The 27945-nt window shown below is 36.7% G+C and overlaps 1 protein-coding gene across 1 annotated transcript; it reads left to right on the top strand.

Moving 5' to 3' along the window:
- Positions 1-409: 409 nt before the first annotated feature.
- On the top strand, positions 410-27910 carry LOC106540495 (desmocollin-1-like). The gene is made up of 16 exons (XM_087703580.1): positions 410-451; positions 12605-12689; positions 13049-13251; positions 15421-15546; positions 16812-16967; positions 19018-19162; positions 19818-19981; positions 20783-20917; positions 21749-21934; positions 22226-22482; positions 22609-22748; positions 24005-24214; positions 24311-24574; positions 25201-25400; positions 26232-26477; positions 27342-27910. Exons 1-16 carry the CDS (start codon positions 410-412, stop codon positions 27546-27548), a joined length of 2766 nt encoding a protein of 921 aa, XP_087559706.1. The 3' UTR covers positions 27549-27910.
- The last annotated feature ends 35 nt before the right edge of the window (positions 27911-27945 follow it).

Below are 27945 nucleotides of genomic sequence, written 5' to 3' on the forward strand. Positions count from 1 at the left end.
AAACTCAAGGCTGCTGAACTTTATGCCAAGTTGTCCAAGTGTGAGTTTCATCAGGCTAAAATTGACTATCTCGGTTATCGCATCTCTCCCGCTGGCATTGAGATGGACCCTGGGAAAGTGAAGGCAGTCACTGAGTGGGAGGCGCCCCAAACGCGCAGACAATTGCAAAAAAATTTGGGTTTTGCTAACTTCTATCGTCAATTCATCCCTTCTTTTGCCAAAATTGCGCTTCCTATCACCAATCTGCTGAAGTCAAAGGGTGGGCCTAAACCTAAGCCTAGCAAACCTTTGGATTGGACCATGGAATGCCAAGCGGCTTTCGAAAAACTTAAACGCCTTTTTGCTGCGGAACCGGTCCTGAAGCATCCCGACATAGATAAGCCTTTCGTCGTCCAAGCTGATGCCAGTGATGTCGCCATTGGTGCCGTCTTGCTACAAGCCAACGACCAAGGTAACTTGCAACCATGCGCTTACACCTCACGCAAACTCACGGACACTGAGAGGCGTTGGGCCGTTTGGGAGAAGGAGGCGTTTGCGGTGCGGTGGGCCCTGACCACATGGCGCCATTTTCTGGAAGGCGCTAAACACCCTTTTGAGGTGTGGACTGATCGTAAGAATTTAGAAGCATTGAGAACCCCGCGCCGTCTGTCCCCTAAACAGATGCGGTGGGCCCAACATTTCAACCGTTTCAATTTCACGCTCAAATACATCCCTGGGGGGAAACATTTCATGGCAGATGCTTTGTCCAGACTCCCTCAATACAACTGTTTGAAACTGAGCATTGTTCAACCAGTTGTTCCCACCTCCAGCCTGGCGGCTCCGGTGGTCACTCGTCAGCAAGCGCGTTCAAAGATGGACATGCCTCAAGATTTTCTCTCTGACCTCAAACGCGCCCTTCCCCAAGACGACTGGTTCCAGGGGCATCAGGATGAGTGTACGATGAGGGATGATCTACCATGGATCAGAGCCAAGCTTTATGTCCCCGCCTCTCTTTGTCTCCTCGTCCTCCAACGCGCTCACGATTCCAAATTGGCTGGTCACTTTGGTTTCGTGAAAACTTTACATCTCGTAAAGAGGCAATTCTGGTGGCCCTCTTTGAAAAAGGACATTGAACAGTATGTTGCTAGTTGTCCGGTTTGTGCAGCCGCCAAGAGGCCACCTGGGAAACCACAAGGGCTGCTCCAGTCTGTGGCATGGCCTGTTGCCCCATGGAAAGAAATTTTGATGGACTTCATTGTCGAGCTTCCTGAGAGCCAGGGGCACACTGTCATTTGGGTCGTTACGGACTTATTTTCCAAACAGGTTCATTTTATCCCTTGCCACAAAATTCCTTCCGCTAAGGCTCTCGCTAAGCTTTTCATTTCCCACGTTTACCGGCTGCATGGAGTGCCTGATCGTATCATTTCTGATAGGGGTGTCCAATTCACCTCGACCTTCTGGAAGGAATTTCTTAAACGCATTGGCTCCGCCCAGGGCCTTAGCTCCGCCCACCATCCTCAGACTAACGGGGCCTGTGAGAGGACTAATTCTGTTCTAGAACAGTATTTACGTTGTTTCATTAATTATCAGCAAGATGATTGGGTGGACTTGTTGCCGCACGCTGAAGTCGCCTACAACAATTCTGTTCATTCCAGCACTGGTTTTACCCCTTTCTGGGTTGTTTTTGGTCAGGACTTTGTTCCTATTCCAGAGTTGCCTCGTGACCAACCACAAGTTTCTTCCGTCGCTGACTGGAGTGAGCGTCTCAGCCGTATTTGGCCTTTGACTCTTGCTACGTTGGATGCCGCTCATCGTGCTCATAAAAAGCAAGCTGATAAGAAGCGTACGCAACCTTATCAGTACAAGGAGGGCGACTTGGTCTACTTGTCCACAAAGTTCCTTCAGACCACACAAAAGTCCAAGAAATTGGGGCCTAAGTATGTCGGTCCTTTCCCCATCCTCAAAATCATCAATCCTGTTTCTGTTCGTTTGCAGCTGCCTAAGCATCTCGACCGTGTTCATCCCGTGTTCCACATTAACCTCATTAAGCCTGTTCGTGTTTCAACTTTACGTCCGCCTGCAACTCCTCCACCTGCTCCTTTGTTGATTGATGGCAAACAACACTTTGAAGTCCGTGAAATTCTGGACTCCCACAAGCGCCGTAACCGCATCCAGTACTTAGTGGCTTGGAAACATTTCCCCCCCTCCCATACTGAATGGGTTGACAAGTCCCATGTTCGTGCTCCACGGCTGCTACGGAAGTTTTATGCTGCTTATCCTGACAAGCCTTAATTTTCTCTCCCCCCTCCCCTTTTCTCTTCTGTGTTTTGTTGTTCGTCTGTTTGTTTGTAATTTTTTCGTTTACAGGCCTGATCGCCTTTTTCCGGGGGACGGCCGGATGTCAGCTTCTGCTTTGCTATCGCTTCAGCTGCCATGAAACGGGGAGGGAGGGCATGGTATTTGGGAGGGGTTACTCATTGTGCTGGTGGAAGGTTCTGGAGTTCACCGATTGATCGGACTGCACATGCGTGGGTGTTTCCCGCCAGGTCTAACGGCACTGACATTCCATCTTCATGATGCCTTTTGAAGTTATCTTGCACCTGACATTTGGAAGACTTATGATTGGGCTGGGACTGTGATGCCAAGGGGTGGGGAATGGGCTATTCTATATATCAACTGCTTTCGCGCCTAATTAATCAGACTTCGCTATGCATTGCCTTTAACCATTATTAATTAGTAAAAGTACATTTGATTTCTACACATGGAGTCTCATGGTCTTTCTTTCCTAATTAACTAATGGAGAGGAGCTGACAGATTAATTATCTGGAAACTAAAATGGACTGGATATAGCAGTCAAGTACAAATTGAGAATACTAAGTTAAGAAATCTGCATTAGTTCCGCCCTTAATCTGTCCTTATATTGTTTACAGCATCCTAGCTAACTGAAATTTGTGGTGAGCCATAGGAGAGTTCGGAAAAAAAATCTGAAACAAGATTTTTATGTTTATGCTTATGTTTACAAATAAATATTATAAGGCAGATGTTTAGAATAACTACAAGTACTTAATAAGGAACACTCAAAAACCTTAGGCAAAAAGGAGAGAATGTTGTATCTATTCTACAGGGTAGAGTTATGTTCTATTCAACTAATAGGAAGAGAAGAGGAGGGGACTGAGGACTTCATTGGCAAGCAAAAATGTTTCAGCTGGAGGGTCATTCCAGCACTATTTCTCATAACTAGATTGGTGGAATTCTATGAAATGAAGAACAATTTCCTTCTAGCAGCTGAGGAGGGAAGGGCAAATTCTGGTCCTAATTCACCCTACTTTTTCCACCCTCCAGGATTTTAGAACAGGATGAGAACTCTGAAATGAAACTGAGCACGTTCCACAAGTTTCTTTTAGGACAAGCCCTCTTCAAATTTAGTAGGAGAACTGAGTTAATGACTAGTACTTTACCTTAGATACTCAAAGCTTGAATTAGGAAAAAAGCAGCCCCATTCACTTTCTGCATAATAAACCTGTTGCTTCCTGCTGTTCATTTATTAGTCTGGTTTGCTTTTTTCATTTCACTCTCACTTCCCAGTGAAACATCACTGGGCTTGACAGATCTCTAGTTCAATAGACTTGAAAGCTACATTGCTGAGTACTGAAAATGGTACTTCCAGCTGAAGTGATGGATAAAGGCAACATCTTTCATAGACGTATCTGGCTGCAACTTTTTTTAAACCTATTGGTGAGTAGAAAAGAATTTGGAACAGATGAAGTAGCAATAGCATTACTAATTACTCTCTAGTTTGTAATTCAATTGAAATAGGATATACTAAAATGAATATTAGCTTTTGTATTCCATGAAGAATGAAATATATGATAGATAGATAGATAGATAGATAGATAGATAGTTTGTATCAGAAGTCTCTCCGTCTGTGTGTGTGTGTTAGATATAGATAGATAGATAAATAAATTATGCTTCATTTGTTATGTTAAGACAAGGATGTATATTGTGAGGTTCAATGCTACATATAGCCTCCCATAATCATTTTGTGACATCCAAAGTCTGCAATGTTTGTGGGGCCTGAATATTGGAATATTTTGTGTTTAAGGAAACTTGTGGGATTTAAAAGCACAAAATGAGAGCTTTAAGCCTTGTGGATGCTTACATCTCTCCCCGTTCATTGCTTAAAACTCCTGCAATTTCCTCAGACGTGCTTGATCCTAGAGTTCAGTAGTGCAGCCCTGCTCTACCATCCAAAGCTTATGTAATTCTTAAGAAACAGAAATTCCATATTTCTGCCTTTGGATAATGATTATGTAGATCACTTTTTTAAAAGACAGAAACTGTATTTAGTCCCAACTCTTAGGGTCAATTCTAGCAAGGCATGGTTTTATAGAACCAGATATCCATCACATTTTTTTAAAAAAAATCCCTAATTTTAAACAATTCAAAGAACTTTGGAAAAAGTTGGTCCATCTATTTTTGAAGTACACTGTGAATATTGTGTATTTTTTCTGTTCCATTTAACAATACAAGTGAATCAGTGAAATATAATATCAGAAAAATAAGCAAATTAAGTAATATCTGCTTTTTTGGGGAGGAGCTATTAAATAAAAAACAATTTGTTTTTATTCATCTCTCTTGTCTCTGTTTGATTCACTATATAAATTTGTTATCAGTAACTGGTTGCTCATATTCCATCCTGACTAGTTGTTAGAATTTGTATATCTTTTAAAAACATGTTACAACCATATTTTCTTTTGTAGTTTTATAGAATGTTTATTTTAGGATTCTTTTACAGTATCAAAATAGCTGTCAGTATTTATGCAAGATGGAAAGTGCTAGAAAAACAAAAAAAATGATGAATAGAAGTGCAATTTAACCCTTTGACAATTAGGAAAAAATGAGATTGTGAATAAGTCATGAAGGAAGAAAAGTCTGGCTCGATTTTGGAATAACAACATCTTTCCCTCAAACTCATTAACCGAAAAATATTTTAAGATGTCATATGATAAAGTTACAACTCAGTAACAATAAAATATTATGAAAAGTCATATGGCGAATTCATTATATTTCATATTTTCAAAAAAACTTTCCAGTTAAGTAGGTCAGTTAAAAGAGCAGATTTGTAGTTTCAGCTGAAGCCTTCAAGGTAGGGCAAATCCTTGCACCTCAGCTAGGCTAAAAGCAAAATCACACTGTTACCAGCTATAACAATGAAATATTATCAATTGTTTGAGGTTTACTTTACACTCAAGTGGTTTAATGTGGTTTCTGTCAGCAAATATAGCTAATTAGTGTTTCCGGTATGAACTTAGAGTAAAAGTAAAACAGAATTTGACTTTTGTTGTCTTATTGTTAAAATATAAGTATTATATTTGAATACTATTTTCATAGTAATTTTTTTTAAACAGTATGATTTCAAACCATTTTATTGAGCCATCTATGCTTAAAACTTGATGACATGGACAATAATATTCAAAATAATCTGAATTGACTTTAGGAGCAGTAGAGAGGCAGAATCCATTTCCATAGACAAATGGTTCTTGGCCAAAATAGGACAACATTTAGTATGGTATAGTAAATTTAATAAGTGAAGCTGCAGGCTCATAGCAATCCTGACAGGACAAAATATTGTCCCTCGTGTTAGGGCTTTGGTTGTTAGGAAATGATCCAAAACAAAGTACATTTGTTCCTTTGTTTATTAACAGAAATAAACCAGTTTCTTAGTTAGAAGCATTAAAGCAATTTATGTAGTATATTGATAAGCCAGGTAAGCATACTTGTTTTTCTTCCACATCCTTGATTCTTGATCCTTTTCTAATTGATTGCCCATTAATGCCAACAAGAAATGTTCTGATTTCAGCTGAATATTGATCTTTAAAAATCTTTTATCATTATATGTAAGTAAGTAAGATCTTTATTACGGTCAAAGACCAGCAATATACATTTGTCCTTACACTATATTAAAAATACTAACATTAAAATATAATTAAAAGTATTTACATTAAAAGTGGATAATAACATTATGGTCCAAAGATTGTTAAAGGTATGTCCAGATAATTGGTACAAGATGGTACTATACTGTAGCCAATTTTTTTCTTATGGACATTGCAGCAGCACAGAACTTTGCCACTGCATACGTGGTAACCGGGTTAGTGTCCTGGAGGAGAAAGCCTAGATAAACATTGTCTGCCCTCCTGGCAATCTCTCTAAGAAGGGGAGAATATATGCAGACTTACAAGCTCTGTATAGCTCGCAGTGTAATAGTACATGTGAATTATCTTTCACTTCTCCTTTACCACATATACAAAGGCGTTCGGCTATAGGTGTTCTCTTATACCTGCCCTGGAGGAGTGCTGAAGGAAAAATGTTAAATCTGGCTCTGAAGAAAGCTATTCTTTGTTTTGGAGAGATCAGGTCATTCAGATATTTTGCTGATTCCTGCACACCCTGTTTGATTCTGTCCCTACTGTGGAGAGGCAACCTATTTAATTCTTCTTGGGACTCCATGTCCCTCATTCTATTGATTACTACTTGCTTTGCTTGCTCAAAGCCTAGGGACATTAAGAATAATGATGAAAGCTCATAAGAGCCTAGCTTGTGATCAATTGCTTGTTTCCAGGGGGAAGGGAAATTGTCAGTTAACACTAGTGGAGACAGTCCCTCTGGAAAGAAATGCATTTTAAGCCAATAAATGACCATCATCTTCCAGGCTCTTACTTGAATTTGAGGCATGCCTGTCTCAATTCTTAACTGGGCATTTGGAGTTCCATTGGGAGCAGCTAAGATGGCTCGCAGGAATTTTGTTTGAATGGTTTCTAACAAGTCTCTCTTTGCAAGGATTCCTGTTTGTGCCCCATAAAGAATTTGCGCCAATGTTTTGGCCTCAAAAAGTTTTAAGGCAGCAGGTACTAACTGACCTCCACCTGTATAAAAGAAATGTTTGATTGCATTTGAGGACCTAATGGCTACTTGCAATGTGTGATCCAGGTGTGCCTTCCATGTCCCTAGCGAGTGGAAAACCACACCAAGGTATCTAAATGTTCTCACATGTTCCAAACTATATCCTTCTATTTGCCAGGAATATTGGTGTGGTCTTTTAGCAAAAACTAAAACTTTTGATTTATCGAAGTTAAGGACCAGCTTGTTTTGCCTGCAATAGCCGAGTGTTGCCCTAATTGCTCTCTTCAGTCCTATGGGGGTTTGTGAAATGATAGCGGCGTCATCAGCATATAAGAGAATTGGCACTTTGCGTTGTGCTAGGTTAGGAGGATGGAAATCCGGGTTCTGTAAAAGCTCAATCAGGGGATTAATATAGAAGTTGAAGAGGGAGGGGGACAGGATGCAACCCTGACGTACCCCTTTTTGTACTCTTACTGAGCTGGTTAAACTCCCTTGGGGATTGCACCTCACTTTCAGGGTGGAATTGGCATACAATTTTTGTATGAGGAAGAGGATGCGTTTATCGATAGTGGTGCATTTTAACTTCTCCCAGAGGGTGATCCTGGATATTGAATCGAAGGCCTGTTTAAAATCCAGGAAGGCCACAAAAAGAGAGGTTTTTTTTTTATGTGTGTATTTTTGTACTAAATGGTGGAGTACCAAGATATGATCCACTGTCGATCTTCCTTGTCTAAAACCGGCTTGTTCATCTTTGATTATCCCCCCTGAAATTAGCCAATCTTGAAGTTTATAATTTAAGTGTTTGGCATACAGTTTACTAATCAACGCTTAGAAGACTAATGGGTCTGTAGTTGCCTGGATCATTTCTATTCCCTTTTTTATAAATTGGTATGATAATTGCTACTCCCCAATCTCTAGGCATATGGCATATAGTATTGTCTATAAATGTAAACAGTGAATGCTAAAAGTGGAGCCCACCAACTGGCGTTCTTTTTAATTATTTCTGGCAGGACATTATCAGCTCCGGGTGCCTTATTAGCCTTTAGGGCTCCAATCAACCGGGATATCTCTTCTGGTGTAACAGGGGGCCAGTGAGGAGTTTGGTCCAAACTAGCTTGGCTCTCCTTGGTTACATAGTCAGGATCTGTATAAAGCTCCCTAAAGTACTCTTCCCAGGCATGAATTGGAACCTGATTTGTAGGTGGTAGGGGAGGTTTTCCCAATCCCCTGGTGATGTACCAAAAAAGGGATGTATTTTTTGTCCTGACTGCCGTAATTAGTCTATGCCAAGACTCCTTTAGGGCCGCACTTTTCTTTTAGAAGGTTCTTATATTGTGCTTTCAGCTGCTTTAAGTAGTAAGTGTGCTCCTCGGAGGGGGCACCTTTACTTTTCTTGTATTCTTCATTATATATCTTTTTTAGTTGAACGCAATCTCTATCAAACCATTTTTTGTTTTGTGAAACTAGCATTTTGGGGTGAGCTAGTGATCTGTTACTGAGAACCGAATTCAAGTTTACAATTAAGGATTCAAACCCCTCTAGGTAAGATCCCCCACAGTTATTTCTCATATGTATTTGAAACCTGAAATTTGTGACTTTTTTATAAGTCCACCAAATATGATAAAATGATCATTTATGTCATCCACATTTTCAACATAAATTTAAAGTACCCTATATATTCTAGACATTTTTTTTCTGGAATCAGACATCATTTTAGAATTTTTAAAATTTTATAATATAATATACATTTTGATCTTTTTAACCATATATTTTCCATTGTTTCTCTTCATCCATTATGTCCAAAGTTTTAGCCCATTTTATCATATGTTCTTTCACTACTTCTTCCATTTCAAATTTAAGTATAAATGTAAATATTTTAGCAATTATATGTTTATCATTTCTACCCAATTCAACTTCAAATTCTGTCTTCCACTGATACATTCCAAATGTCCTCTTATCTACTCAGATCTTTCTCTCAACTGTCCACTGAAAATTAAAACCATTGAAAATTAAACTTATCTGCAGCCAATTGTTCTTCTGATTTCATCTTATTTTCTCCATGACCGTGCTCTAACAATTCTTTAGTTAACCAATTTTCCTTACTTACTTTGTCTCTCCTGCAAAATGCTTGTTGTGCTGAGATTCTATCTTAACTATGGGCAATGTAGTTATCATAAGCTTCCACTTATTTATAGCTTTACCTGCAATCCTGTTTCTACTTTGTGATGAGCAAAGATGTTAATTATGGTGCTGATATTCTTTCTTGAGCTAAAAGATATGGTCTTCTTCTAAGCCTTCCTTGAGGCTTTATTGAGAAATCTGTGCCAAGACATGACCCTCTTTTTCATTGGAATACTTCAGCCTCTAGGACCATGATGGTGAACCTATAGCACGTGTGCCTGAAGTGCCACGTGGAACCATGTTGCCTGGCGCACACGGTGTCGCCGGTTCCTCTTCTGGGTTTCTGGTGCACATGTACACGCGATGATCAGCTGGCCTTTGTGCGTGCAGAAGTGTTGGAAACTGGAATGCATGCTGGCCAGCATGCGCATGTGCACCAGTAACCAGAAGACTAGGTGGCCAGTGTGCAGGTGTGCATTGAAAACCAGAAGTTTATTTCCTGGTGCACGCATGTGTGTGCATGCCCCCCTTTGCAGCTCTCTTCTGGGTTGCGCGGCTGACAAGCATGCATGTGATCCCTTTTCGACACTCGGTGGAGAAAAGATTCACCATCACTGCTCTAGGATCAGCTATCACCTCTTCTTCCCCTAAATTCTCTCCTCAAGTCTAGCCGGCCCCTCCTTTTTGGGGGGCCAGACTATCATTTCCTTTTCCTGTAAGTTTCTGCCTCTGAGAAGCATTGGTAATCTGTTCTTCTCCTAGACTTTACAAAAGTAGAATATTACTACTTTTAGGTATGTGTGGTGTCTAATCTTATTTTGTACATACAAGAAGGTAGGCTGAGAAAGAGTAGTTGCGTCACATTCCCTACTTGATTGTTGAGTGGAATTGTATTTCATGTTTGTGCAACACCTTATCCACTTTATTATATAATGAAGCTTTTGTTTTCTCTTTGCATCACAATTAATAAAATCCTAAGTTTGTCTCCTTAGTCAATGTTTCTCAGTTTCCAGTGATATAAAACTTTCTACAGTGATGAAATGTTGAAAATATCAATTAAACAGACACTTCCTTCTACCTTTTTGTATTTAGTAGATGAGAGCTCATTTAGGTAGTTTGTTTTAGAATGAAAATAATAATAAAAAAAATCAACTAAAATTAACCACTCAAATTATGTACCTAATACTATAGCTCTTAGCATTAATCTGTTGAAAAATGTTCTTCAGTAGAAAATTCTGAGTACAAAAGAACTAGGGGCAAATACCATTGCCCTATTTGTGATCTTTTGGGCTTCCTTAGGCCAGAACACATTAACTTAGCACAGAACATTGATTCAAAATCAGTAACTACTTTTGAGACGAATTCACTATTATCATTTTAAAAGAACTCTGATAGCACAGTCCTTAAAATACAATGTTTTAGGCAAACTCTGCCCACATCCAGGAGTTCAATCCTGATGGGGTTCAAGGTTTATTCAGCCTCCCATCCTTCTGAGGACGTAGATTTTTGGAGGCAATATAACCACTCAAGAGTATCATAAAGCACTATGGAACAGTATATAAATCTAAGTGCTATTGCTATTGTTATCAGCTCTCTGATTGTGTAAAAGTCATACTGGATTAAAACAGTTGTGCTTTAATGAACTACTGAACCACTTCCACAATGAATCAGTAACAAGAAAGCTTGGAAATTAACATGCCAAGGCAAAATCTTAGGTGGAAGTGGGCTCTGAGCTGCCATTTTGGCAGTGAAGACAGTGATGCAAGGATTGAGTTGATGAGTGGCTGGTCTGGCCAGCTGACTAGCTGTGAAAATGGAAAGGTGGAGTTTTGAGGCACTGAGAGATATCTCTGTAGACTACTAGTTTCACAATTACTACTTATTTATTATTTTATTTTATTTATTTTGTCAAGCATGTATTAGATAACATATATAAGTATAAACTTGATTTTGGATACATGAAATGGATACAAATAAAAAGGGACATTAGGACAGGGATGGTAGGCACGTTGGTGCGCTTATGCACAACTCTTACAGACCTCTTAGGAATGGAGTGAGGTCGACAATAGACAGTCTAAGGTTAAAGTTGTGAGGGTTTGGGGAAGAAACCACAGAGTCAGGTAGTGCATTCCAGGCATTGACCACTCTGTTGCTAAAGTCGTATTTTCTGCAATCGAGTTTGGAGTTTGTATCTATTGTGTGCTCAACTATTGTTGTGGTTGAAGCTGAAGTAGTCATTGACAGGTCAATGAAAGTCGTAAAGAAGCTGAACTCACTGAATATCTTGTTCCTTGACTTAGAAATCAAATCAAATCAATGTGCTTGCTTACCTTAGATATTCAAAGCTTGAATTAGATGTACACAAATAGCACAATTAAATCATAATTAAAGAAGACTTTATAGCTTTCCTTCCTTTCTCTCCAACATATTACATATTTCCTTGAAGCCTAGGTGGTGATATGATCTCTCTCTGTCCTCTTTTTCCTAACTTAAAGCCTTTCTATAGCCTTAGAAGAATGTCCTTTACTAGCTTCATTGGTAGAGCAATAGCTAGAGGCATTTACGGGCAGCAAATAATGAAGGCATGTCCTGATTAAAAAAAACACCATGCCGTAAATATTTACATCAAACATTAAAGATTCAAATTAAGGATGGAATTTACATCATGATGTCACTATGTAATGTAGGTAACAATTTTGCACAATTCATTTTGTGCAGATGCCTATAGCAGCAGTCTTAAGAAAGGTGCAAGATGGACAGGTGCACTAAAAAAATTGAAAACCTAGAAGGTGGTGCATGGATCTGATAAGACTGGATTTTCCAAATTTTAAATTAAAATGTCAGTGTGTATGCACCTTTGAAGACTACTTAGAAACTGTACTGAGTCCTGCAGACTGCAGCACAGTCTGGCACTCATTTTTTAAATAGCTGTATGTGAAGCACCAGTATAGAAATAAAAAAAATACACTGAATAAGCAAACATTTTAAACCTAGTATTCAAGCATAGATTGATTAGACTAAAGACATACAACACATACACACACACATACACCCACTCCACATACGTAGGCAGAGGCACATTTTTAGTATTTTACATGAATGTATCAGACATACATTTTACTGAATTCTTGCATTAAGGGGGAAGGAAAGGAAATGTTTTTTTAAAAAATGTCTGAGAAATAACAAAACCAGTGGATAAATATTCTGCTTTTGCATCCTTCTCATTAGCAAATCTTTCTAATTTGGATGAACAAACACATTTGCTGAAAAAAGATTATAGGACTGAGAACCAGCTCTCTATACCGTTTGTAAAGATTTTTGCCTTCTTAGTAAGATAATTATACCTGAATTGCTGAACATATGCTTAAATTACATTATTTGAAAGGAAGGCAACTCTCAATGTAACATTGTCTTCTTGACATGGAATATGAAAGAGAAAAAAGTGTGTTGCCACATTCTCAGTTAATCTAAGGTGACTTTTAAACCAAATTATTTGGAGAAAGCTATTGTCTTTTCAAATATATTGTTAGCCAACGAGTACAACTTTTATGTTAGAAAAGCTATTTTAATGCAATGCTTTATGTATTTTCTTTCTCTCCTTTAGGCTTTGGACTTATTTTGTGAAGCTTGCAATGAAGTGTCTTTTAATGTACCTCATAAACTGAAGATGGGAATGTTTATTGGCAGAGGTGAGATAACAACCTCCCTCCTACTGGAGTTTGGACACTGGAATTTGAATCTGGGTTTTGTAAAAGTCTTTTACAGCAACAGTAATTTTCTAGAGGCTAACAATGCCATCACTGTAAATGGTAGCCAGAAAAGTTCTGACTCCTATGATTTAATATAAGCATGTATTTATTTTAAATTATTTAGGCCTTAAGCAAATATTTTAAACATTTCCCTCACCCCCAATGAATTGTACAATGTAGTGATTAGAATGGAACAGTCAGACTTTAAGTCCTCTGCAAATATTGGATGATTCTGGATTATTCTCTATGCCTTTTCTCTTTTCAACTGGTTTTTGAATTTCTTCTTCTTTTTCTTGCAGTAAAAATGAAACATTGTCTTAATGATACTGGAATTATTGGTATAAACAATCCCAATTTTGTAATTCTGGAAGATGGTTCACTGTATACCAAAAATGCTATTTCTTTGACTACACATGAAAGCATCATTACTGTATTTTTAAAAAATGTTTATACACATGAGCAAAAGCGGATATATGTTAGCTTGCTAACATACCCCCAAAAGGTATATATAATTATAATAATATATTATATATGTACAATTCCTTTCATTCTTGAGTCTATCACTCATCACACACATCTTATCATCCTTCCTGCATTCATTCTACTTTATTTGAGAGTAATATAACATTAAGTTTAATAAAGTGAGAATGGGACATTTAAGTATGTTGATAAAAGAAAAAGACACATGTTCAAGAATGAATAGTTGATGAATGCCCATGGATGTTCCAGGAAAAAAAAGTATGTCTCGTAAGCTTAGTGATGTAGAGAGAATGAATGAGGACTGAATTGCATGACAATTATAACAGGAAAAAGTGAACGGACTAAAGGCGAAATATATGGTTGGGTGGAGTTAATGACATTCTCAAAAATGGAGAGGTAAGAAGTTTAAAGCACAAAAGGCAATGTACGAAACAGTTTATTATCATTAGGAAAGCATGATGGTTCGCAAGAAAAATAAAAATAAAAAACAAAGCATCCAATATAAATCCCTTTTATATAACAGAAAGTAATCATAACTGGATTACTTTTATTTTTATTTATTTATTAAATTTATTTGCCATCCATCTCATATCAAAATCTTCAGATCGTTTAGTTTTAAAATACTAAAATCCTAACAGATAAGTAATTCTAAAACAATAAATATAGAAATCACAATCAAAAGAAAATTATAGTTAAATGTTGGGGAGAAAGGGAACAGGATGTGTGTGTGGGAGATGGGATTGCCTCTTAATTCATCAATCACCTCCAGTGTTATGCTCCCCTGTTGGAGCCTCAAACCATCTGGCAGAGCCAGATCTTCAGCCTCCTGCAGAAGGTTGGAAGGGTGGGAACTAATCTCGCCTCAGGGGGTGAGATGTTCCAATGGATGGGCGCCATGGCAGAGAAGTCCCTTCTCCTAGATCCTGCCAGTCGGAATTCCTTGATTGATGGGCCTATAGCAGTGTTTTTCAACCTTTTTTGTGCAAAGGCACACTTTTTTCATAAAAAAAAATCACGAGGCACACCACCATTAGAAAATGTTAAAAAAAATTAACTCTGTGCCTATATTGACTATATATAAAGTAATTTTCCCACGGCACACCTTGCACTATGTCACGGCACACTAGTGTGCCGCGGCACAGTGGTTGAAAAACACTGGCCTATAGTAAGCCTCCTCCTAGCAGGGGTGGTGAGTGCCCAGTCCAGAGGGGATGAGGCAGTTCCTCAAGTACCCTGGCTCCATGCCATGCAGATTCAACGACATTTAGAAATAATGGCTGCAGCCCAACATTTTTGTATATTTTGCATACTGTATATTCAGAATATACAGTAAGAAATGCACAGAAGCATAATGGGAACAGTTCAAATGGTTTATGGTCAATGGGGAGATCTCCAAGATATATGAGCAACTGATTCAGTTTAAATATTTATCCATATACTGTTATTTAATTTCCCATTAATACCATCAAAACAATTTAGCCATGCAAGTATAAATGGCCTTCTATACGAGGGACAATACTGTGCATTTAGTCCTGTCTTAGGCATGGAAGTAAGCAGGGTGACTTTGGGCCAGTCACCGTCTCTCAACCCAACTCATCACACAAGATTGTTGTGGGGAAAATAGGAGGAGGAAGGAGCATTAGGTATGTTCATTGCAGATAATTAAGCTCACATGAAGTAAATTAAATTTGATCTTTCCTTTTCTTTTTTCTTATCTCATTTTTGATTGCTTACCATTTCTTTCTTATTTTCTGTGCTTTGCATAATGTTGCTGACTCCTCAAGAATATTAGGAATATGTATATATTTTATTTTCATGTTTATATTGCATCTTTTAGCATTCCTATTTTATTATATATTGTTTATATGATGTTGGTATAAAAATCAATGTGAAAATGTACTGTTAGCATTTTTCTTAATTTATGGAAAAACATTCCTATGAAATAAAAAATGGATTATCAAATAAACTTAATCAGTGGCATTAGTGTTTTAATAATCGATGTAATTGTAAAATGGAAAAACAATTTAATTATATAATCCAACATGTAAAGTTAAAATTATTCCAAAAATCAAAAGAATTATATTTTTTTCCACACTACAATTATGTTAGGAATTAATATGTTACAATGTTTATAATAACATAGATTAAGGTAACTCAAAACAAAAGCATTGATCTCTTTTATCTCTTCTAGGACTCAAAAACTAAGAGAAGGCATGTCCGATCAACTGTTGTGGGACGAACAAAACGAAGATGGGCTCCAGTCCCAACTATTATAATGGAAAACTCACTAGGTCCTTTTCCTATGCAAATTCAACAGGCATGTTTTTAATGTAATCTTCATTTGACATTTCATCTAAATTACACCTGCCAATAAATGAAATGTACGGTAGTCATAGAAGTAGACTTCTTCCCAGAATGTAAATTTTTCTCCTCCTAATTTTCCTGTAGTAGCTTGTTACCAACCTTTAAATAGTTTTCTAAAGCACTGAGGAGACTTGTTTGAGGAGGAACAAAGTGTCTGCAAAATCCTTTGCAGTGCTAAAGCAAGGCAAAGTACCTCCATGAGGCAAAGTGCATCACCAAGGCCTATCACTTGCAAAACTGCAGACACAAAATATACTCATTGTTGTGAGGATATCTTCTTTGTTGTAATCTGGAAAGGTCTATATGGTACTTACAACAAAGCATACCTATGAAATGTATTCTACTTAATTTCAGAAATGAAATCAAATTGCTGCTAATTCCATCTAGAAATAACAGGCATACAGTAACATCTGATGGGACTCCATATAAGAGTCTACCAATTATAATTGTCCATTAAATTTTTAAATGATTTTGTCTTTAGAGTTGATTGGCAGGCCATAATAGCTTCTCCATTGCTAAGATCAGGGGTGTCAAACTCAAGGCCTGGTGGCTAGATCTGTGGCCCATGGGCTGCTTAGAACAGGCGCCCAGGACATGCGGTGGACCGGCCCACAGTGCCTCTGCCAGTGAAAACGGAGTTCAGGAGGGCCACGAGCAGCTCGCCTAAGCTCCATTTTCACTGACAGATGGTTGCAGGAGGCTGTCACAGCCAAAGATAGAGCTTGGGAGCCTGTTTTCTCTGGCAAAGCGCTCAGGCCACTACAGACGCCCCTGACATGAGTAATGTCAAGCTGGCCATGCCCACTCTGGCCACACACCCTTGGCCCCCCAAGGTCAAATACAATCCTAATGTGGCCTTTCAAGGTTGACACCCCTAGTCTAGATGTATTCTGAGACAGTTTAGTTGACATATCCTACTTTCATTATAGACCTTCCATGAAATATGAGTTTGATCTAGAACAATTAATATGCTATGCCATATGCTAATCCATTTGGTTAACAGGTTACAACCATTACACACCTTATATGGTGCCTATTGTACACTTAAATGTATTGTGATCTTAATGATCTATAAAGAAGTCCTTTGCAATAATCATTGGCCAATGCACAAAATATTCTTAATGAATTTTCAACGAATTCAGTTAAATTGAAATGAATTATGTAGACAAGAAGTAAAGAATTATATTTGTCAATTTAATTTCATGACTTTATTTTCAGCTGTCTTCTGACATGGCATTAAAGTACAATATTAGATATTTCATCACTGGCCCTGGTGTTGACAAACCACCACTGAATTACTTTTACATTGAGCAAGAAACTGGAAATCTCTTTGTTACTTGCCCAATAGATCGTGAAGAATACCCAGAATTTCAGGTATGTGATTCTAGACATGTGATTCTAGACATAGACATATACACACACTACACAAATAATGATATGAGACTGTATGCACTGCATAGATTTCAGAGGGACAGACCTATGATTTTGATCTGTCAATATTCTTTGAATTTTTATATAAGAATCAGATCCATAATAGAAAGCTATTTTGAAATTAATTAAACTGTGTTAATATAATTATTCCCTGTTTATTTAATAATATTTACCCCCTGTTACATTAAAAATATTACTTGAGGCCATTTTTTGAGGATTCTTGTGGTTATACTTAAAAAGCCTACTTATACAATGAGAATGATTTTTGTATCTGAGGTATGGGATAAACAGCATTAACTTGTTAGTCAATCACAAAGTTTCCCGAGCACAAGTTTCTTAAAAAAAAACAAAAAACACCTCTAACTTTTCCCCTATAATCCAATCATGCCAGAGAAAATAGATAGTGTACCGGAGATGGTATTCAGCAGGTTCTGACCAGTTCTGGAGAACTGGTAGTGAAAATTTTGAGTTGTTTGGAGAACCAGTAAATACCACCTCTGACTGGTCCTGCCCTCATCTATTCTCTGTCTCACGAGCCCCAGCTGATTGGGAGGGAATGGGGATTTTGCAGTAACCTTCCCCTGGAGTCGAGTGGGAATGGAGATTTTATAGTATCCTTCCCTTGCCATGCCCACCAAGCTACATCACGGTCACCAAGCTATGCCCACAGAACTGGTAATAAAATTTTTGAATCCCACCATTGCAGTATACAAATACCTAGATATAAAGAACATATTCATGAGAAGCTGCTCAGGTCCACCAATAATCTTATGACTATAATAATGGGTTGTAGAAGAATGCAAACCTTATAGTTTTTTCTGAGTTCCCACTTGAACTTTCATTTTTCTTATCTCACCCTATCATTTCCCCTGGGTTTATATTGCTTTAGCCAGTGCCTTATCAGTATTCTTCCATCAAGTCTCCGTGCTTACACAAAGACATCCTTTCTATGACCTTGGCATCTTACTCCTTTCCTTGGTCATTTAATGGGTCCCTTTTCCTATTCTTCTTCTTCTTCTTCTTCTTCTTCTTCTTCTTCTTCTTCTTCTTCTTCTTCTTCTTCTTCTTCTTCTTCTTCTTCTTCTTCTCCTCCTCCTCCTCCTCCTCCTCCTCCTCCTCCTCCTCCTCCTCCTCCTCCTCCTTCTTCTTCTTCTTCTTCTTCTTCTTCTTCTTCTTCTTCTTCTTCTGTCCTTCTTTATGTTTGGTCAATTCAAGGCAGGGAACATTTATTTATTTATTTGGAAAACTTTTATTGCCATCTACTTGCTCATAGGTGACTCAATGTGGCTTACAGGAAAAAAAACTACAGTATAAAAGAAATAAAAGTAATACAATAATAAAAAATAAATAATAACCCCACTCCTCATCCTGGTGACAACACACACTCATACCAGCCATTTAATGAGTTCCCCAGGCTTGCTGACAGAACTATGTCTTCAGGGCCCTCTGAAAGAGTGTCAAAGAGGAGGTCAGTCAAATTTCCAAAAGGATGATGTTCCTGAGGAGGTAGCCACCACTGTGAAGGTCCTTCTTCTGGTTCCCACCAGATATATCTCATTAGGGACTGGACCTGCAACATCCCTTGCCTCCTCCCTCTAGGGGAAATAACTAATATTTTCTTCTGATTCTTTCTTCTACCAACTTTCTCATATATCTTTTTATGTCTTTGGTTTATTATGTTATTTTATGTTAAATAGCTTGCTTTGCCTTATGCTTTTCATTTGTTTAATTTGTAGCTCATCTTTATGCCTAATATTTGTATGCTCTTTACATATTTTTTGAACATCTCTAGAACTTAGCATTATACCTTGCTACAAGAAAGGAGTTTACTAATGCAGGAGCATTCACCTTGTGCACATAGAAATATGATTAATAGCTATTCATCAAAGCAAATTCTGTACAGCCTATAGATTAAACAATTGTGTCCTAATTTATCAGAAATTTTTCATTTGCTCCAGAGGAATAACTGTTTGTTTTATTGCATTTTCTGCAGCTCATTTGCTATGCAATGACACCGGATGGATATACCCCAGAAATCCCACTTATTCATCTCATCAAAATAGAGGATGATAATGATAATACTCCAGAATTTGAGTATAATATTTATACTTTTCATGTACCCGAAAACAGTATAATTGGTAATTGAACTTTTAAATAATTCTCAGATCACAGATTTGGAATAAAGGTAGCCCTCATTTAGCAACTACAATTGGGGCCGGCAACTTGGTTATTAAATGAAGCAGTCACTAACTGAAATTGTGACTATGCTGTTGATCTTACTTCAGCTTTTATTTGCTGTGTTTTGCAACACAGGTTGCAAATGGGAGGATTGGTTGCAAAAAAATTTTTCCCACCATCATAAGGTCACTGCACAAGGCCATCACTAAACAAGGACGACCTGTATCTGTTTTGATATGTTTTGTGTGAAATTATCACATCAGTTATTTAAATGGAAACATAGACTTTGTTATTGAGGAATGCAAAATTTATTAATAATAAAATATAATGGTAGCAGTAGTATGTTTAATAATGTCAAATAATTTTTGTATGGAAGGGCCTTGCCTATTTCCTAGGGCTGAGAGAGTATGACCAGCCCACGGGCACTTTATGACTAAGGCGGAACTAAAACTCAGTGTCTCCTGGCTTCTAGCCTGCTGCCAACCACCAGACTGGCTAAATGGGGAAATTGATGCAATTCACTTTGATATTTGAATAATGGGAGCATAGCTTTTCTTCTAAAGGAGGAATGCCTGAGTATTATGAAAATCTAAAATTGATGCCTTCTAAATATAGGAACAATTGTTGGACAAGTGACTGCAAAAGACAAAGATGAACCCAATACACTGCATAGCAAAGTGAAATACAGAATTATATCCCAGAGTCATCAGAAACTTCAGGAATTTGTTATAGATCCAGATTCAGGCTGTATTACGGTAGCGTTACATCTGGACAGAGAGGTAACTTTCAATTTAGTGCTATACCAAAAACTGTGAAATCATAAATGAAATAGCATAAAGCTGAGGATAACAAAGGATAAAATAGATTTGTTTTAGATAGAGTAGCTGCAATAAGTCTGAAGTCAAAAGTCCTTTATGTAGTTAGGAATTATATAGATATTGTGAAGCCAAGTTCAGATAATTTAGTGGATAACTTTGGAACGATGTCTCAATCTGTCTGACCTATTTCATAAGATATGAAGATATGATGTGGGATACTGAAGGGAAAGAAGCAAAGGCATTGCAAGTATCTGAGCATTAAACAGTGCCAAGTTATTTTTGTAAGAGTAAAAGGGACGTAGTAGCTCAGTGGCTAAGGCTCTGAGCTTGTCAATCAGAAAGGTCAGAGGTTCGGCGGTTCGAATTCCTAGTGCTCCCGTTACTTGTCCCAGCTTCTGCCAACCTAGCAGTTCGAAAGTATGTAAAAATGCAAGTAGAAAAATAGGGACCACCTTGGTGAGAAGGTGACAGGGTTCCATGTGCTTTTGGTGTTTAGTCATGCCGGCCGCATGACCACGGAGACGTCTTTGGACAGTGCTGACTTTTCGGCTTTGAAATGGAGATGAGCACGCCCCCTAGAGTTGGGAATGACTAGCACATATGTGTGAGGGGAACCTTTACCTTTAACCTTTGGATGAAATGGCAATGTTGAATAAATTCTAAGTGACTAATCCCACAGCCTTTGCTTTTGTTTTTTAAAAACACAGTATTTTTAATCAGCCCAGGAAAATTATGCCTACATTTTTTTCTAATGTTCTTCAGACTGTACCAACATACACACTAAACATAGAAGCAAGAGACATGGGAGGTGAGGAGTTTGGTTTGTACACTACAGCACCAGTACATATTGAGATTGGAGATGTAAATGATAATCTACCTCAAATAGCACAAAGTATGGTAAGTCTATCATAGTAAAACTTATTGAAGATGTTACTTCTTTATGATATTTTTAGGGTGTTAACCCAGTTACAGTGAATGTTAAATTAAAAAAAATATTGGGCAATTCCACTTACACTCTGGAGTTTCTGTTACGCTGCTTCTGCTTATTTCATCATGCATGCCCCAATTTTTTTCCAATCTTCCAAAGCAAAATTTGGAGATGCCATGGGATTGGAAGGGTTAAAATTTTTCCTACTGTTGGACCAGAATCCATTCACAGAACAATAGAGATAGTATTAGGAAGGTTAAAAGTCAGAATGAGCAGTATTTGGAGAACAAAAAGGCATCAAGTACAGTATGCTTAAGAACTAGATGTTTAAAAAGAGACCCAACATAGTAAAAAGCTGCTCAGTAACATGACAACACCTTAAGGTGACAAAGAAATATAATACTTGTATTTTGGCACAGTCTTCGCTAAAAAGAAGGTAATGGGTGAAAAGGGGAGAGGGTTAAAGTAGAAGGATTAGAGCTTGGGATAGTCAGAAAATATTTATTAGCTTGGAAAGAATTTTCAGGGTGAGATGAAGCCTGTCTTATACTACAGTACTGAAGCAACTTTTGATGTCTAACAATTAGCTATGTTATCTTTGGAAAATACTTAAGGATGGATAAACTGCCAAATGATTGCCTTTCCTTTTTTTTTTTTTTTTTTTAGAAAAAAGTGACAGAGAATCTGAGCAATTGGCTACCAAGCCAGATACAACTGGACAGCATCACATGATTATTAGATGAATCTTATCTGTCATTAGAACTATTCATGAACTAATATTTGAAAATTGTTTTTTTCAGTATGTAGTGGAAGTATATGAAAACATAGAACATGCAGAAATATTATGTATTCCTGTTGAAGATAAAGATGAATCCAGAACATCATCATGGATGGGTATATTTGTTATTACTAAAGGAAATGAAGATAATAGTTTTGCTATTAGAGTTGATCCACAGCAGAATATTGGGTGTTTAAGCACTTTAAAGGTAACTATGGATAGTAAAAAGTGTTACTGCAATAATATGAATTGACTTAATTTTAAGGTGTGAATCACTTGTTGAAATATATTTTTCACCACTTTCTAAAGATGTATTTTACTTTTTAAAAAATGTAATACTATTTTCCATTAAAATATGTTGGGATAAAGGTGGGAGAATAAACTAAAATGAAATTTTAAAATAGTAATAGACACTGTATTTTCATCAACAACCTAAAATCATAGTAGTAAAATGTCTTAGTAGTAGTATATCTCTTTGAATAGCTTCTACTTTCTCCAGGAACTAGATTATGAGAAAAGTCACGAGAGAAGATTAGAAATTGTCATAAATAATGAGGCACCTTATGTTCCACCTCCAAATTCAAGAGCTCTTCAAACAAGTGTGGCAAGCATTGTGGTCAAAATTAAGGATCAGGATGAAGGACCTGTATTTGAATCTTGTGAATATATTCTACACATAAGTGAACGCTTGTTGGTTGGCACAGTGGTTGGTAATTACCAAGCAATGGACCCAGAAACTGGAAACAAACATTTAAGGTACAAAATTATTATATTGTTAGGTTCATTTATAGATTGTGTGTAACATAAAGCAATTATAATTAACTTTCATTGTTGTAATAAATTTGAGGTACATAACCTTGTTAAAATATTTATTCTTAACAGTTACAAAATAATAAAGGACCCATGTGGTTGGATCACCATTGATGAATCAGGAAACCTCAGGACAACTGAAAGTTTAGAAAGCGATTCAAAAATCATAGAATACAGTCAATGCAATGTAACAGTATCTGCAATTGATCAAAGTGAGTATCAAGTGTTGTGAAATGTTGTTATTTTTGCTACATGTATAAAGTTACCTGATGTGGCCTACAAAAATATGATCAGATATTTTTGATGGCTGTATTAAAATATTTTCTTTTATTGTAATCTAATGATCACTCAATTTTTGCAACCCTGGTCTGTAGCCCTAAGTAGACAGGTATAATATTTGAAATCAATTGTACATCTCTTTTAAAATCAATCTCCTTTGGATTGTTTCACAATATTTACTTGGGGTGATTATTTGACATTTTTCTTCAAAATCTTTTTTAGATGTAGAGTTGGAATTATATTGTTCTATAGTGGAATAGAATCAACAGAATAGATCCTTGTCCATCCTACTCTGTAGTCTCTGCAGGACCTCATCTACCAAGTAGAAAACTATGAGCTGATTGTTATTTAACTTACCTTTGCATTTATTAGATATTATTGTAGTTTTCTTCTGAGAATTTGAGAAACAAATATACTTGGCAGTAATTCATCCTGTTAGCAATGCATAATTCTGCAGTTTAACAAAATACATTACAATTCTGTGGATGTGTGCTGCAGCTGCCAAAAAAAGCCAATGCAGTCCTAGACTGAATCAAGAAAGGAATAGTATCAAGATTACATGAAGTATTCCTATTACTATATACTGGTTTGATAAAACCACACATGGAATACTGCATCCAGTTTTGGTCACTATGATACAGAAAAGAAGTTGAGACTCCAGAAAGAGTGCAGAGAAGAGTAACAAGGATAATTTAGGACACAGGAACTGAACTCAAACAAATGACAATGATGGCAATCTTCCAATATTTCAGGGACTGTCACAAAGAAGAGGGGAACAACCTCTTCTCCAAAGCACCTGAGGACAAGACAAAAAGTAATGGAAATGTATCAGAGAGATCCAACCTAGAACTAAGGACGACAAGAACAATTAATTAATGGGCTTGCCTCCAGAAGTTATGGATGCTCCATCTTTGGAGGTTTTGAAGTAAAGATTGGATAGCCATTTTTCTGGAATGCAATGGAATCTCTTGCTTGAGCAGAGGGTTGGATTAGAAGACATCAGGGTCCCCTCTCCCGCTGTTATTTTATTAAAATGTCTTTCTTCCTTTGGATTATGGATTAGCAGTTTATGAAACCAATAAGATGTTTTATTTAGCTTTCACAGAAAAATAATACTTTTGTAATGTTATATGATTGGATCAAGTTACTTTCATTACTGTATTAAAACTAAGCATTCTAATTTATCTAGGTGGTAAAACAGGAAATGGAACAATTGTGATAGTACTTATGATTGAGAACAATTACCCAGTGAGTACCAGTAAACACTATGTCATGTGTAAAGATAAAAAAACGATCTGTATAAACGCCACTGACATTAATTTGCCAATGTCTACTATACCTTATCATTTTGAAATAGAGAAACCAGTGGACTTAAAATGGAAGTTAACTCCAAACGATGGTATGTTTTTGGTTTTTAATATCTACAAAATACATTGTGACTAACATAAGTATCATATGAAGTGTAATTTGTGGATTTGAATTATTTCTTTCATAGATGCATCAGCATTGCTTTCTCCAGTTGAAGATATAGACTATGGTTACTATCATATTCTTCTCCGAATATGTAATGGGGAAACCATCAGAAAAAATGAAATAGTAGTTCATTATTGTGACTGCACAATTCCAAGTAGCTGCTCCGAATCCATCACAAACAGATCTCTGGATTCAGACATTCAAGTAGAGCGCACTCCAGCTGCAGCACCTCTTCTAGGAGCCTGGAGCATTCCTGCAATGGTCATGGGTTCATTAGCAATGCTATGTAAGCATGTTTATGTCTTAGAGAAGCAACATAAATTGTGAAGGGTCAAACTATTTTCAGTCCTTGCTTAGCAAATACCTCAACTATCTTTAGGTTATAAAAAATCATTTTCCAATTAATGCACATATTTTTGACCAAATTTTGTGTGATTAATAATGCAAACCAGAGAGAGCGTGAAATGTAGCTGTACAAGGTTTTTAATTAAATGAGATGGCAGCAAGTGATTATCTTTGCTGTGTTGCTTTCAGTCACATGTTCACTTATCAACCATTTTGCTAACAACTTGATTGCTGGAACAGAATTTGGATGCTAAATGCTAAATGAGGAGTGGGTATATGTATGTATGCATTCATGCATGCATGTATGTATGTATATGTAGCTAAAAAGGAAATCCCAGGTCCTAATGTAGGGGATAGCTGTTTATTTCCTACCTATGGCTACCTATATAGCCCTTGTATCCAAGCAAAATTCTTTCTTTAAAGCTTTTTTTTTGTCTTATCCATGCCTCCTCTGCTTTTATAAAATTAGACCCCAACTTAATTTCATTATTTAATAAATTGCAATTCATATATTTATTTAAAATGCATAAATAAGCCATCTTGTTCTTTGTAATTTTTTTCTTGCAGTAGGCTTTGGTGCACCTTATGGTCTTTGGCTCTACCGAAAACGTCACACATCTCAGGAAGAATCTGATTTAACTTTTGAGAATGTAACAAGATCAAACACTGAGGCACCAGGTGAAGGAAACATAAGACCAAACATTGAGGCACCAAGAGAAGGAAACACAAGACCAAACACTGAGGCATCAGTAAATACAGGAAATACAGTAAGTGACACTTTGCCTTGTATAGTAGCAAATGTAACAGATTTATTTGGCTAGATTATGAAAAAGAGCAAAAGATGCTGTCTCATTGTTTCAGAAAGCAAAATACATTGCATTTGTATCAGTAAGTCAGGGAATTATGATGTGCTCATATGCTTAAAAGTTAAATACTATTTTTTGTACATGGGAATGTATTATTTACCATTGTTCTTTTCTATTTAAATGTTTAGAAGTGTAAATCTTCCATTAAAAACTGTTCTGGTTGAATCCAGAAAAGTAGATATTTTGAATATTTTGATATCCTGACAGAAGAGAATATTTATGACTCAGGGATGAACTGTGAGATATTTGGTGCTCTCTGAACTTGGTGATTTCTTGCAGAAATTTCATTATCAAACTAAATAACACATCAATATAGTGATGGTGTTATCTAGTTTGTAACTTTATAGCCTAGTACATCCCAGCCGGTGGGATCAACCATATAGTGTTCCAGTTAACATATTACTCTGATCATATGAAATTTCAAGATATAGGGGTTTTGATGCTCTCTGATCAAGCTCAGAGCACAAAAAACATTTTGACATTTCATATGATCAGAGTAATAAGTTACCTGGAACATTATATGGGTGACCCCACTGGAATGTAATAGGCTATAAAGTTACATGAATCCTGAGTGTAGGCAATGGGTAAACATTGTGAAGAAATGGATGACAGTTTAGGGAAAGTGAATTATTATTCAGCCGCACACTGGAATATACAATTAAATCTGGGTACAGATTGTATTTTTTTTCTAAAACATTTCCCCCAGAAATTATGTTATTCTTCACATTTCAGAATTTAAATACATTTCCCGTCTCAACAATGAATGAATTCATAAATATGAATACAAATATAGTAAAAACTGAAAAGAAAGATTTGGAAGCAGGAAAAAGAGGATGGCATTCCACATCAGAATTAATCAAGGGAGGAAAAGTGAATCATCTGGCACTATCTTTACAAAACTGTGCACCTTCTTTAAGGAATTCATTCAGAGATTTCTGTTTTGAATGGCAGACGTTCACTAACCCGCGCTTATCTGAAGTAAGTGTTCTCACACAGATTTCTTATAGCATGTAATTTTCTAGTTTTGAGTATTACAGAGTTGGAAAGAACATGTTGGTCTTATGCCATTAATTTTAAGGTACTACTTTGTATCAAAGTTCTTAAAAATAATCCAAAGTGGGTGGCCATGTACTTTACAAAAAACAATAGCAACAGCACAGACTTATATAGACTCCTCATTTTACCCGCTTCAGAAGATGGAAGGCCGAGTCAACCTTGAGCCTGGTAAGATTTGAACTGCCAAATTGCAGTCAGCTGGTAGTCAGCAGAAGTAGCCTGCAGTAGTGTACTGTAACTACTGCACTACCACGGCTCAAGAATATTATCCCATTGATGTAAAAACAATATATCAATTATCTAAAAAATGAATTATTATTTAGCCAGCTAATCAAGCAAGAGACAGGAAGCATGATGAAAATCAGCACAATTTTCCAGATTTTGCTGAAATCTTAATTCCTATTTTCCCATTTTCCCACACAAACATTTACATCAATTCACACAGCTAGAGGGAATCTGAGATCTGAAGATAATAAATCTAGAATATGCAATATTAGGGAAAACAGCTGTTAATATGCTTCCAATATTTGACTTGAAAAACTTAATGCTAAAATTTAGGACAAGCACTTTAGGACAGAATTACAATGATAGTTGTATTATCTCAAATAAACACTACATTCTTCTAAAAAAGAGATTTTTGGGGGTAAAAATCCATTTTATTGTGTGTGTGCAATTTAGTATGTACGATATAGATCAAGAAGATGTAACAGGCAATTAGAAGACAACTTACTTTTGCATCATACATATATTTTTAAAAAGATTATACTTTTATTGTTCCTTGTCCAGATGGTATTTCTTTGTGGAGAAGATGAAGAACGTAACGTGGCTAAAGAGTATTTACATGCATATAATTATGAAGGCAAAGATTCACCAACTGGTACTCTAAGTTCCTGTACAGGGGAGTCAGAAGAAGAAAAACTGAGTTTTTTAAATGAGCCAGAGCCTCCATTCCGGACATTAGTTGAAGTTTTTGTACAGAAGGATTGTGTTTAAATTATTCCTGAAAATCAGCTCACTTCACTAGAAAATTCCTCTGTGCAGATTCCATTGAAATGAATGAATGGTCTTGAGAAGCTCTAATTAACTGTAACAGAATTTGAAAAAAAAAATTCTTCCCAACAGTTGTGTCTATCCATTCATTCTTTATGGGATATTTTGGAATTTTTTAAAGATTTATTTTAAACAGAGTACAATGGAAAAAATGTTTTAAATTATTAAGGTTTTGAAATATCTTACAGATATTGATTTATGTGAATAATGCAGTTACAAAATTAGATGCTTATTTTTACATCCTTAAATAACTATTTTATTCAAAATGTGCGCTATAATTTAAAATACAAGTATTTCCATAGCCAATACACTATTCCCTTTTGAGGTAAACAGTGGTACG

The sequence above is a fragment of the Thamnophis sirtalis genome, unplaced genomic scaffold, assembly GCF_051295495.1.
Source record: "Thamnophis sirtalis isolate CommonGarterSnake01/CBP01778 unplaced genomic scaffold, rThaSir2_p1.2 scaffold_2, whole genome shotgun sequence".
NCBI lineage: Eukaryota > Metazoa > Chordata > Lepidosauria > Squamata > Natricidae > Thamnophis > Thamnophis sirtalis.

Bases quoted from the DNA above. Each gene is read 5' to 3' on its own strand.
- LOC106540495 (XM_087703580.1), top strand. From the start codon at position 410: ATGTCGCCATTGGTGCCGTCTTGCTACAAGCCAACGACCAAG. The intron at 12,690-13,048 runs GTGAGATAACAA...TTTTTCTTGCAG, and splicing joins GGGAATGTTTATTGGCAGAG to TAAAAATGAAACATTGTCTT. The intron at 13,252-15,420 runs GTATATATAATT...TATCTCTTCTAG, and splicing joins TGCTAACATACCCCCAAAAG to GACTCAAAAACTAAGAGAAG.